The following is a 12,693-nucleotide window of genomic DNA, read 5'->3' on the forward strand; positions in this document are numbered from 1 at the left end:
CCACCTTACAAAATGGACTCAAATCCATGGTATAACTATTGGTGGTGTGGACCCTAGCCCACTCAATAATTTGTCGTGAGTCTATGGTACAATAATGACCTATTTTATGATTCATATTTTAAAGCCCTTTAGACCTTAGGGATAGTTTAATGGGCCTTTGACTTGGACAATATATTCTAAGATGCTAGATTTAGAATAAATAGTATTTTCACCCGTGCGATGCACGGAATGAATTTGTTATAATATATTAAGAATATTTGGATCGATATATAATTATATAAATTATAATATCAAATATTATATAGTGTAATTGAAGATATGTTTTGGATCGATTATGTTTTCTGATGTTATTCTTGTTTGAATTCTAACAAATAATTGCTTAATTAATAGCTAATGTGTAGATGTACCCAAGTGGTGCTGGAACTTTACAGATTTTATATATCATTGTTTATGATTTTTATAAATTAAGCAAATATGCTCGTTCTCTAGTAACACAGTTATAGTATTTAATTGCTATTCTAATTCATGTGTATGGAAGATATATTTTTGTGTAGATATATTGCAATTTTGCCATCTTGGAAAAAAACATAATATCACCGGTTGTATTTACACATTATTGAAAACCTCTTTGTAAACAACATTGGTAGTAGCAATACAATCTTGTACATCCTTGTCTAGAACTAATTAACACTTTAAGGCTATCAGGATGCGTGACTCGGGATAAAGCCATGTACAATTGACCGTGATTAAAAACTGGTATTTTCAGCAATAACCCAACGTAAGTTAGTGTTCGGCCATGGCTTTTATTGATAGTCATGGCATATGCAAGCATCAATGGAAATTATTTATGCTAGAACTTGAAGGGCAATCTCGTATTAGAAAGAGTGAGAGACATTCGAGGGATAAGAACTTTGATTCCTTCATGTGTCCAATTAACTATTATTGCTTCAACAATGTGATCTGCCAATCTTGTGATGATGAGTCGCGTACTATTATAAAGACCAAGAAAATGGTCTTCTACAATAACATAACAGGTGCACCAACCTTTAATTAATGTCAATGAATGATTAAGAAAATCATACAATCTCAAAGTATTTAAGAATTTAGGAGTGTGTACTTCTAATAGATTTTCATCGTCTGGTTCTACCTTACACAAAGAGTTACAACTTAAATATGTTCGTCCTTTTGCAATATTCATGTCACACATGTACTGATTTATTTGATCAACAACATCTAAAGTCGACGAGCGAATCACTTACCTTCCAGCTGCGATTAATCAAGCGTGCCATATTTTGAGCTTGAAATTTTAAAAAATCACTTTTAATATAATCAAAGCATTGAGTCATAACAATATTGACACTGAAATTTTAATTTTATAATCTACATGTATATATTCTGTGATTTTTTCAATATAAAACATATTGATTTTTACCAATCACTGAATTTCAAAATGTTTGGTTTCAAAAAAAAATTCAAAATGTTTCAGATTCCTAGGTATATATAAGTAAAAAATTCAAAATGTTTCAAAATGATGGGTCCAGAATCCCCCGATTGCTGGATGGGCCAAGACCTCTTCTTGAGGGGCCCAACTCACAATATGCCCACACTCTAAGCAACCCTTTTTGAGCTCTCTCACAAATTTTTCATCCAACACCTCCTTTGCAGCCCTAAGAATATTGGGCCTCAACACCCACAAGAACCTAACCCCACTGGCAACCAAACCATGCCAAAATTCCATGAGTTGGGCCATTGTTAAGGTGTTCTGGCTGCCAAAACTTACATATATCACTGACTCGTCGGGCTGTTCGTCGAGCCATTGGATGCAGGTTTTGTCTTCTCTCCAGAAGCTGTTTGAACACAGTGGTGATGTCGTTGTCTCCCTTTTCGCAAGTCGGACCTTCAAGTGTTGCTGGACTGGCCCGATCATATACGTGTTTGGACAATGGGTGCGGATATGCGCCATGATTTTTGGCCCGTCCAACTCTTCAAACGAGTTTAGGATTAGCCCGTGGGCTTTGGGCACAGTATAGATATCAGCCATGATAAGTTTGCCGCTCTCATCTGCCCATAGATCTTTCGCTCGACAGAAATGGGGAAGGTCTCGTACTTTAAGAAGACCTTCCATTCCCGACACACCCTCTACTAGTGTTTCCAAGTCTTCTCCTAAAGTTGATCATGAAAATAATTAAACGTAAAATACAAAATACTCAATAATAATTAAGAAAAGTATGTAGTATGCATGGGGAAACCCAATGGAATTGAACAAACCTTCCTATTTTTTTTTAATCAGACTACTAACTCTTTTATAATGTAGTATCTGTTTATAGCTATTTTCACAACCTACTGATGCACAAAGAGTCAACAGTCACCTCCACTAAGGCTCGAACAAAGTTTCCTACTAACCATCTTAATTTGACTTGGTTAAAAAAAATCAATATAAGTGTTTAGTTAATCAATTTTTTGTAACTCTAAAATACTAAAATTCCAAAAGTTGTTCAAAGTAACTTTTTCAATTAACATTTTGAGAAAAGAAATTATATCAAACCAACTATCAACTAATTACTAAACACCTTTCTACAATCAATTAATCTTATCAACTAGTCATACATTCTGACCCAATCAATTATAAACTAATCATACCTTCTGACCCAACTAACTAACAGGGCAAACATGCTGAAAAAGGAGTATGCAATACCTTTGAATGGAAGTTGTCCAGCCTCGAAGAGTTTCGGAATGCAGAGACAAACCCCTAGATAGCAAGGGCTCACAGTCTCAAACGCAAAAACAGGAATCCCAACTTCTTTCCCAATCTCAAAAGCGTAATCAAACATCCCCTCCGCTATCACGCACGTTACCTTTCTTCCCCTTTCCGACCTCAACATTTCTCTCAGATGCGCCTCCGCCACGCCCTGCAAACTCTTCACAATACCCTCAAAGTCCTCCGCCGAACGCGGGTGATCTTCCCGGAGCCCGTCGGAGATAACTTCGAAACTCAACTTTCCGGGGTACCTCTCGAAACGGGAGCCGGCGTCGGTGCTGCCGAGGAGGCGCCTGTGGTTGTGCTCCGTGTTTAGGAAGGTGACGTGGACGCCGGCGAGGCAGAGAAGCTCCGACAGCTTTAGCATGGAGTTTACCGGGCTTTGTAGTGGTAAAGGGAAGATTAAAACGTTAGGAACGGCGTTTTCTCCGTTATCCATTACTGTGTTTCACAATGCTAGCGGAAAGAGATGAAGTTTAACGGCGTTACGTTGCTAGTGTTTTCATATCATAAATGCCTCATCGTCTACGTTTATATAGAAAGATTCTGAACTGTATGTCATCAATTTGCATTTAAGGTTTTGTTCTTGATTTTCACGACATAGACGTAATTTTACCGCATGGTGTGGATTTTAGCGTTTTGTAATATCGAGGAAGAAGATGATAGTCACGTGATTTATTTATTTATTTATTTTTGATGCTGCTAAAAGAGGTAAATCTCGACTCTCGAGTCTATGTCTATTTATTGGCAAGTGGCAACATTATAAAAATTTCAATTTTTTTTTTTGAAAACTAAAGTTAGATAGTCCTAAAGAGTTTAGAGTGCGCTTGACATAAATTTGTACCTTGTTTGAAAGTGCAGAGTGACTGAAAAGAAATTTTATTGAACATGCCTGATAATAAACTTAATTCTCCTTATTACAAACTAACACACTTAACCTGCTAAGAATGTTGACACTAAGATGAAGTATTTTCGAAATGCTCAATGCTGCTCAATCTTCTTATGTCATTTATGAGGTGGTCAAGGCTAGTATAGGATGAACCTCCATTGTTCACACTTTCTCTTGCTAACTTAGAAAATTTCTGGGCTGATTTCTTCAACTCTTGCCTTCTACTCCTCATAAGCTCCTTCACCATTTTCTCAATACTCAAACGATCACACTTATCTTCCAATTCCACCCCAATCTTCCACACTTCACTCACAACCCTTCTAGTAATCAGCTGGTCAACAATTTGCGCCCAACAGATCATGGGCTTTCCTGCAATAATACTTTCCAGAGTCGAATTCCACCCACTATGTGTCCAGAATCCTCCGATAGCCGGGTGGGCCAGGACCTGTTCCTGAGGAGCCCAACTCACTATCTGCCCATTCTGTGAGCAATTCTTTTTTAGTTGAGTCACCATGTTTTGATCCGACAACTCCCCTCCAGGTTTAAGAATGTCGGGCCTTAACACCCACAAGAATCTAACCCCACTGGAGACCAAACCGTGCCAAACTTCCATGAGTTGGGCCATTGTTAAGGTGCTCAGACTGCCAAAGCTTACGTATATCACTGATTCGTCGGGCTGTTCGTCGAGCCATTGGATGCAGGTTTTGTCTTCTCTCCATAAGCTGTTTGAAGATGGGGGCCTGTCTGCGAGTCTGGTCTTTAAGTGTTGCTGGACTGGCCCGATCATGTATGTGGTGTTGGGAAAGTGGGTGCGGATATGGGGTAGAATTGGGCCCTCCAACTCTTTGAACGAGTTGAGTATTAGCCCGTGGGCTTTGCGCAAAGAATGGATTTCAGCCATGAAGAGTTTGCGGCTCTTCTCCGCCTGAGGACCTTCAGTTCGACAGAAACGGGGAAGATCGCGTACCTTGAGAAGACCTTCCATGCCCGGCACAACATCTACCGGTGTTTCCTGGTCTTCTCCTAGATCAGGAAAGTTTAAGATACATTGATGATAGATTCAAAATGATTTTTTTTTCTCTATTTTTGGTCCCATCACAATGAGACTATTTTCATGGACCTACGATTTTTAAATCTTTATCATATTTGGTTCCTTTGACCTAACTTCTTATTGGCGGGGACCTAATTTCAGGAGAGTACCTTATCTTGAAAGGCAGATTTGTCATTTTTGTCAACTTTTCAAGAAATTTAAAAAATAATAATTAAAAATGATAATTTTGTCTTTATTGACATCCTAAACTGCGCTACAATGCAATCAACACTTATCATCATGTCAAAAGTTATATTTAATTAAGAAAGCACTATTTTATTTCTTTATACTTGCATAGCAGTGTCACATTTCGATGGCATGATGCTGGCCTCGACTCTCCGAGCCATTGCCCAACAAATTAGTTAATTGAAATTAAGTCAAAGAGACCAAACAATGAAACAAGAATTTAAAAGTTGTGAAAATTAATAATTAGGAGGGAAAAATGTCAAATAAGCCCTTAAATTTTACATTAAAAGTCAATTACATCCGTAAACATTTAAAATGTGAAATTACAACTTTTAACACGTAAATCAAGGTAGTGAAACCCAAAAAGTGATAAATGACCTGCTATTACAAGTCATTTCAGTTTAGGCAATATATTTGACGAAAATCAAGCAACGAGTGAACCGTGGCCGATCACCATCTACCAGAGAAGGCGACCAATCCCCTTTTCTAGTCGCGGGTCCATGGAAGGCAACCAGTAACCTTACCCGACCAACTAGTTACTTTCATGGAGAAGGCGACTAACTAGTCGCCTTCCGTCAGGAATGACAACCGGCAACAATTTAGTCGTTGCTCGTCGTCGATTTTTCATTGATATGACTCCTGAACTAAAATGACATGTAATAACAGGTCATTTATTAGTTTTTGGATTTTATTGTCACAATTTAACATGTTAAAAGAATGTAATTACACTTTTTAAAAATTAAGGGATCTAATTAGAGCATCCTTATCAGTCGGGTTCTTTCACGGTATTTTAAGAGTTTTTGTAAGTGTGATTAGGAAAGAGAGAATGGAAGGAGATTAAAAAATAAAAGGAAAAGAAAAACAAAACTACAAAATCTGACATTTGAAATTAAAAAAATAAAAATAAAAGGTGAGTTAATGTCACACTCTGACTCGCCTTAGCGGGCGCGTGGGAAGCACGCCCCCGCTGGGGCGGCAGTGCTTCTTCTCTTATTATTATTATTATTTTTTTTTTTCTGACATGATCTTATAACTTGCAGGGGTATGAAACCATCAAAAACAATTCACCTACATCTGTTTGAAGATTATAAACCAGATCTTGGCCTGACATGAACCAAGAAAGATACATTGATGACCATGCTCTTAATGGTTTATTGTACTCTTTTTTCCTAATTAGGACCAAATATGAAAATGATTCTTTAGCTGCGGGATCAAAATTGTAAAAAAACTGGATTCAAAATATTCAATTCAAGGTGAAAAGTAAGCTCTAATTTCTGAATTCATGCTTTTACCTTTGATCAATGGCAGCTTTCCAGCCTTAAAGAGTTGAGGAATGCAGAGAAAAACCCCAAGACAGCAAGGGCTGATAGTTTCGAAGGCGAAAACAGGAACACCAACCTCACTCCCAATCTCAAAAGCGTACGAAAACGTCGCCTCTACTATTCCGCACGTCACTTTTCTTCCCTTTTCCGGCCTCAAAAACACCTCTCTAAGGTGCGGCTCCGCCACGCCCTGCAAAGAGTTTAATACATCTAAAAAGTCGTCGACGGAACGGGGGTGATCTTCCGGGAATCCGTCGGAGATCACTTCGAAACGGAAACTGCCGGGGTATCTGTCGAAACGGGATTCCACGCCGCCGTCGTCGTCGGTGCTGTGGAGGAGGCGCTGGTGGTTGTGTTTTGTGATGAGGAAGGTGACGTGGACGCCGGCGAGGCAGAGAAGCTCCGCCAGCTTTAGCATGGAGTTCACCGGGCTTTGTATGGGTAAAGGAAAGATTAATACATGAGGAACGGCGTCGTTTTCTCCGCCGGCGATATCCATGGTGTTTCACTTTCACAGTATACTAGAAACAAACGATAATGTTTCACGAGGTTAGTTGCTAATATTCTTTTCACTACTTGGAACACTTCATCCATATTTATATGGGGAAAGCTAGTAGATTAACCTTTCTTTTGAGTGACTAGGAAAATTTTTATTTTGATGTAATAACTCATAAATTACTACTGTAGGTAAACTGTAAAAAGATACTATGTCACAGACTTTTAACCAAAAAGATGTCTTCGCTAGATATCGTCAAATACCAGTGTCCACAAAGATATTTCTACATTGGACATAATCTCCACGTTGTTGTTATCAAGTTTCGCATCTTTATTTCTTTTTGGTTTCAAATATTACCTATGTACTGAATCAATAAAATAAGTTCATGTGAGCCAAATTAGTGTTTTTTATATTGAGGAAGAAGGTGGTGGTCAAGTCATTTTATTTACTCTATTGTGAAGAAGAAAATTTGATTATAGCATTGTATAATGCTCAGCAGTCAATACCTAAACCATGGATTGAAAGAAAAACTGGCTCAACGAAACAACCAAGAATTTGTGTTCTAATTGCAAATTGTTGACCATTCTCATCCAAATCTTCCATCTGGCGTTTTTCCCCAAATTTTTTATATCATCAATAAAGAATTAGGGAACGGTCCGAAAATTTTCTTTAAAAAATGTGATTAATTAAGAAACAGCACGAAAATATTTTAAAACAAGTTTCAAAATGGAACAGTACAGTTCTAAACGAGAAACTCTATTCTCATAGAGTTTTCGTACAATATGTTGATTAGTTTGGGCTTAATTATACTCCATTTTAAAGTATTTTTAGTCAATTTATTATTTTAAGCCAATTATATTACATTGCACGTAGACCATGATAAATGTTTATTTTTAATATAATGAAATATCATTTTTAATTACTATTACATATGTTTATTTTTAGATAATATACTAAAAATGAACTTAAAAAAAAACAAGTATTTAATACATTCAAAATGAACTTATATGTCATTAGTTCAAAGTATTACACATTATTGTGTAGATCATGGACCATAAGAAAAAGTGCATTTTTAATATACTAAAAATACATTTTTCGTGTACTAAATATACATTATAATACAAAATAATGTACTTTAAGTATTCGAATAATGTATTTTCACTAGATACAATGTACATTTTTAATATATTAAAATTATATTATTTATATACTAAATGTATATTATTTGATAATATTGTCCACATGGTTGCATGGAACATAACAAAAAATGATTGGCGTCATAGTCTATGGTACAATAATGGCCTATTTTATGACTCTTATTTAATTTAATTAAATTCTTATTTTAAAGGCCGTTAGAGATAGTTTAATGGGCCTATGATTTGGACAATATATTGTAAGACGATGCAAGATTTAGAATAATGAACATTTTCCCATTAGTTAATCACTTGAGATTATGTAAGAAAATTGTAACATTGTTTATAGAGAATAAATTATACTCCGTAATTTTCTTATGTCATGATGATATATAATTGACTTTGACCGTCTCTTCGAGCATAAAATAAGGCGCTAGTAAACTTAATACGTAGATAATGTTTTTGTAAGAAAATTTATGGAATTTAATATGATGGGAGTGATTAATATGTACCAACAAAAGACTTCCATTTTCAATTCAGATATTTTCTTCTCTTATCTCTCTGATTTTCCCTCTCATTTGGGTTGGTCTGTTATATGGGCTTGTACAAGTATTGGACTAGTAGCCATGTAAATTTGAATCATATCCATTGTACCTTAAAAAATGTCCCATGCAAGACTTACATAAATAGCGTAACGCTCCAAATGAGTTGTTACATGCTAACTAATACCTTAGGAGTATATGACACCATATGCGGTGCTATATGTACAAAATTGACCGCACCTATCATCATTACATACATATATATTACCCTAAGTTTACAACTCTTCTCCTCAGCAGAAATGGTCGAATAAGCATAATATAATCTCGTCTAAAAACGAATGAATCACCATTGCAGAATATAATCTCGTATCAGAACGAATGAACCGTGATTGCATAGTATCTTCCAAGTGGGGGAAAAGTTATAACTCTTCATAATCCTCAATGTTTACATAGCCATCTTCCTCAATTGCTACAATCTTTGAAACCCCTTTTCCGGCGCCGAAATCCCTAATTTTCATTCCCAATCTCAATTTCCCGGTGACCCCATTCTTGACGGCATACCCACACTTCTCGTCCTCGTCCTCGTCGTCTTCCTTCTTTAAGTCGCTCGGCGGCAAGAAACAGTCGCCGGAAAGTCCCATGATGTTGAAGTCCACTTCCTCGATGCTCCAAGCCTCTTCCATCCTGGTTCGGGTGTGTCCTTGGGAGTTTCCCCCGAACCTGAACAGCGAAACGGACGTTTTCCCGGCGTGCGCGATGTTGACGCCGTTGACGGTCCGGTAATCTCGGATGGCCGACTCCATCGCCGTCTCCCAGAAGCAGTCGCCGGCGGCGGATTTGATCCGGAGAAGATGGGCGTCTTCGAGGCGGACCAAGAGGCCTGTTTTTTGACTGAAATACCCCCACACCGTGTGCCGGATAATCTCCACGTTGCCCCTGCTTCTTGATCTCAGAGCACAGTGCTCCGCCTCCAGCTTCAGTACGAAGCAATCTTCGCCGTTCACCGTTTTCTCGCCGGTGCAGATCGAGTTCGAGAATAAATCCGCCGTTGATTTTGGATCAAGGCCCTGCAACGTTGTTAATCATACGTGTCAGAAAAGAACAAAACAACTCAAATATGTTTTCCATCCCAACTAAAATTTAAGCTGATTCTTAATTATATTGTATATCAGATTAAAGCGTGATCTATTTAAACTAATAAATTAAGCTAATAATTATATTGTGAATTTATGTTTATATATTACATGCTCGGAGTTATAACATTTCTATAAACACTTATAAAAACGTGGTGGATCCACATCATAGAAAGTTAGAAACTCATGTGACAAGATATGGTATTATGTTTAAATGAATACTGTGATGATTCGGTAGAGTAGTTTCACAGTGTTGAACCAGACTAACATGAGATGGCTGATGGCCTAATAAAGTTAGGAGTTACAACTACCACCCAATAATGCCAATATTCTATCCAACTTTAAAAAGGATGTATTCGGGTTTAATAATTGAATTACACATTTAAGCAATATAGGGAGGCATGAACATAACAGCTATAAACTTTGATCTAAGAGAAAATGACAGTCACTATATACTCAAATTAAAAGTGTACTATAGGTGAAACTCATCTAGTAATCCTAATAGGTATAGGATAACAAGAAAGTAAATTAGTCTAGGGTCCTGTTTGGTAAATGGCTGTTAGCTGATTGGGTTGGCTGTTTGGGTTAGAATGTATGATTTGTTGATAACATTAGCTGATTGTAGAAAGTTATTTGATAGATTAGTTGTTAGCTGATAGTTGTTTGGTATAATTTCTTTTATCAAAAAGTTAATTGAAAAGACTACTTTGAGTAGCCTTTTGAATTTTAGCATTTTGGAGTTACAAAAAGCTTATTAACCAAACAACTAATAGTGGTCAAATAAGCTAAAATTGGTTGATAGGCTGATTATTTACCAAACAGGACCTAAGTTATTCTTAATTGGCTTATTCAAACTAAGAAGACTAATAGATAACTTTATTGAAAATCAAACGTAAAAACTGTGTATATCTATTATAAGGTAGGCTCTACTGCCTGGCCTAGTTAAAGGGTTGGTAATGATTTTCTTTTTTTCGGTCAAAAAGATGCTTCAGATAGTTAGTAGTACATCATGACTTCATCAGGTCACCCCCAAAGTTATGAACATGAGAATCCCAAATCTGTAAAGCCGATAAAGGAATATTTGTCTCTATCCCCACACCCATTTTGAAATTAAAGCAATTTCAATTACTTATATATTCTTTTGAGTACCACTGACTCTAATACATTATGCACAATAAGTTAACATCAGTTCGATTTGATCTCATAACTATTTATTTAGAAAAGTCATTACATCTCACTTAATCACAAGGTTATTGGCATATTTATATACTATTTCAATAGTTAAAAGAGTTTATAACTTCAATAATTAAACTAATTAATTGGTTGTATTTAAGTTACCTGTAAAGCACGACGAAGAGGTCTGGGTGGGCCACGAGAAGCGTGAGAGCTGTGCCATGGAGTCTGCCGCCATGCCACCTTGCCATCACTTCCGGCGCTGATTTTACAGCCGGAAACCATCAGCTCCAAGCTCCAGAGATCGGGCCTCTTCTGCCACAGAACAAACCCGCCCATTTCACCCGGCCCGCTTTTACCACTCTTGACTTTCATCACTTTCCCATTATTGTTCAAGCCCAGCCCGTCTCCGCAAATAAACTCAGACGCCGACATCTTCACCTTCCCCATCGCGTACATACTATCAATGGCGTTCAAAGCACTTTCCCCGCCGGCCGCCGCCACGTACTGCTGCACAATGTACTTCGCCATTGACGCCTCCTGCATTACAAGTTCGACTCTCAATTAGAATTTTTCTGGTCAATATTTGGGTTAGAATGCACATGAACCAAATCACACTAAAAAAAATTGAATCCAAACTATTACCTGGTCTAACTCATAGGCTTATAAACCCATATTTTCTCTCTTATTTTATCAATGTAAGATTCTTAACAAAATGGTGCACTACCAGATAGTGAATGCTAGTTTTTATCAAATTCAAAAAAATGGGGATGAGTAGGAGAAGAAAGGTAGTTACAATGGGATGATCGTTGATTTTTTTCCGACCGGAGGATCGGCAGTGAGAGGGGATAGGGTGAGGAATAAGCGGCGCTCCGACGACGCCGAGGAGGAGCTGGAGCTCAGCTCTCCGGCCACCTAAAACCGGCGGCGATGATCTCTCAGTGAGATATTTCATCCAGCTCTTCATACTCTGCCACGACTTACTCTTCTGCGTCGACGGGAACATCTCCTCCGGCACGGGGACCTCCAGCACCGTCTCCAGCCCATCCTCCCGATATAAATTCCGGCACAAAGTCCTCATCAGACCGAACAATACACACAAACCAATTAACAGGAATAGAAAGTGAAAGAAGGAGAGTTGAAAGAGAGAAGGTATGGTTTGTTGGTTGAACAGGGAGGTGAGAGTTGCAGAAATATATTCGGGAAGACTGAGGGCGCGGTGGGCCGCCACCAACGTGGCTTTCTTTGTCTGTGTCGTAACCGGTCGCGGGGAAGTTGATGACAACACAGAAATAGGTTCAACCTCCTCAACTAACCCTGGGGTACGGTTATGTTTGGTATCTTGAAAACAACAGTGCCCAAATACGTAGTAATAAAAATTGTGACGTTTATGTATGCAACGATGTTATTGAAAGAGTTGTCACTAACGAGATCAATTTTATCTTACGAAATGTGTGTACCAGTATAATACGGAAAAATAATGAGCCAGAAATCAATATTATATTTTTGAAATTGAGTATATAGATATATTACTTGTTGCATCTTATGTGATTTCTCATACGTTTGGCCTTGTCTTTGGTTTGGTTTTGAAATACCAATAGTGGTTAAAATAATAGTTGGTGTAGTTCAAACCAAGCTGTAAATAGGAAAATAATGGGTAAACTCTCCTTCTTTACTTTCAATTTTTATTCAACTAACCCTGGGGTACGGTTATGTTTAGACTCCTTAATTCTACTTCAAAATTTCACTCTCTCACTTAAATTTTTGATATAGACATTTTTCTTGGACCCACAGAATAAAGACAATTTATTAATGGTTGTCATGTCATGAAGTAGAGATTTTGATGTAAATATTTTCATTGGAACCCACAAAATGAAGATAACTTATCAATTAGGAGTGAAAGTGGGGAGTAGACATTGAGAGTACATGTAGTAAAACACTTTTACTCACACTCAAAATTTTGATGTAGAT

The 12,693-nt window shown here is 37.5% G+C and overlaps 3 protein-coding genes across 3 annotated transcripts; all 3 read right to left on the reverse strand.

The window, feature by feature from the left end:
• Nucleotides 1–1,513: 1,513 nt before the first annotated feature.
• Nucleotides 1,514–3,196, reverse strand: LOC115999578 (7-deoxyloganetic acid glucosyltransferase-like). The gene is made up of 2 exons (XM_031239419.1): nucleotides 2,696–3,196; nucleotides 1,514–2,163 (listed from the first exon to the last, which is right to left on the reverse strand). The coding sequence occupies exons 1-2, from the start codon at nucleotides 3,123–3,125 to the stop codon at nucleotides 1,514–1,516; spliced, it is 1,080 nt and encodes a 359-aa protein (XP_031095279.1). The 5' UTR covers nucleotides 3,126–3,196.
• A 434-nt stretch (nucleotides 3,197–3,630) lies between these two features.
• Nucleotides 3,631–6,873, reverse strand: LOC116000060 (7-deoxyloganetic acid glucosyltransferase-like). Its single transcript, XM_031240072.1, has 2 exons — nucleotides 6,216–6,873; nucleotides 3,631–4,676 (listed from the first exon to the last, which is right to left on the reverse strand). The coding sequence occupies exons 1-2, from the start codon at nucleotides 6,742–6,744 to the stop codon at nucleotides 3,715–3,717; spliced, it is 1,491 nt and encodes a 496-aa protein (XP_031095932.1). The 5' UTR covers nucleotides 6,745–6,873; the 3' UTR covers nucleotides 3,631–3,714.
• A 1,630-nt stretch (nucleotides 6,874–8,503) lies between these two features.
• Nucleotides 8,504–11,905, reverse strand: LOC115998328. The gene is made up of 3 exons (XM_031237868.1): nucleotides 11,519–11,905; nucleotides 10,888–11,262; nucleotides 8,504–9,483 (listed from the first exon to the last, which is right to left on the reverse strand). Exons 1-3 carry the CDS (start codon nucleotides 11,801–11,803, stop codon nucleotides 8,836–8,838), a joined length of 1,308 nt encoding a protein of 435 aa, XP_031093728.1. The 5' UTR covers nucleotides 11,804–11,905; the 3' UTR covers nucleotides 8,504–8,835.
• Between the last annotated feature and the right edge of the window lie 788 nt (nucleotides 11,906–12,693).

This window comes from Ipomoea triloba, chromosome 12 (genome assembly GCF_003576645.1).
Source record: "Ipomoea triloba cultivar NCNSP0323 chromosome 12, ASM357664v1".
NCBI lineage: Eukaryota > Viridiplantae > Streptophyta > Magnoliopsida > Solanales > Convolvulaceae > Ipomoea > Ipomoea triloba.

Coding starts and splice junctions, on each gene's coding strand:
- LOC115999578 (XM_031239419.1), bottom strand. CDS start 3,125: ATGCTAAAGCTGTCGGAGCTTCTCTGCCTCGCCGGCGTCCACGTCACC. Junction 2,164..2,695: donor TGGACAACTTCCATTCAAAG/GTATTGCATACT, acceptor GATCAACTTTAG/GAGAAGACTTGGAAACACTA.
- LOC116000060 (XM_031240072.1), bottom strand. CDS start 6,744: ATGGATATCGCCGGCGGAGAAAACGACGCCGTTCCTCATGTATTAATC. Junction 4,677..6,215: donor AAAGCTGCCATTGATCAAAG/GTAAAAGCATGA, acceptor TAAACTTTCCTG/ATCTAGGAGAAGACCAGGAA.
- LOC115998328 (XM_031237868.1), bottom strand. CDS start 11,803: ATGAGGACTTTGTGCCGGAATTTATATCGGGAGGATGGGCTGGAGACG. Junction 11,263..11,518: donor AAATCAACGATCATCCCATT/GTAACTACCTTT, acceptor CTTGTAATGCAG/GAGGCGTCAATGGCGAAGTA. Junction 9,484..10,887: donor CTCTTCGTCGTGCTTTACAG/GTAACTTAAATA, acceptor ACAACGTTGCAG/GGCCTTGATCCAAAATCAAC.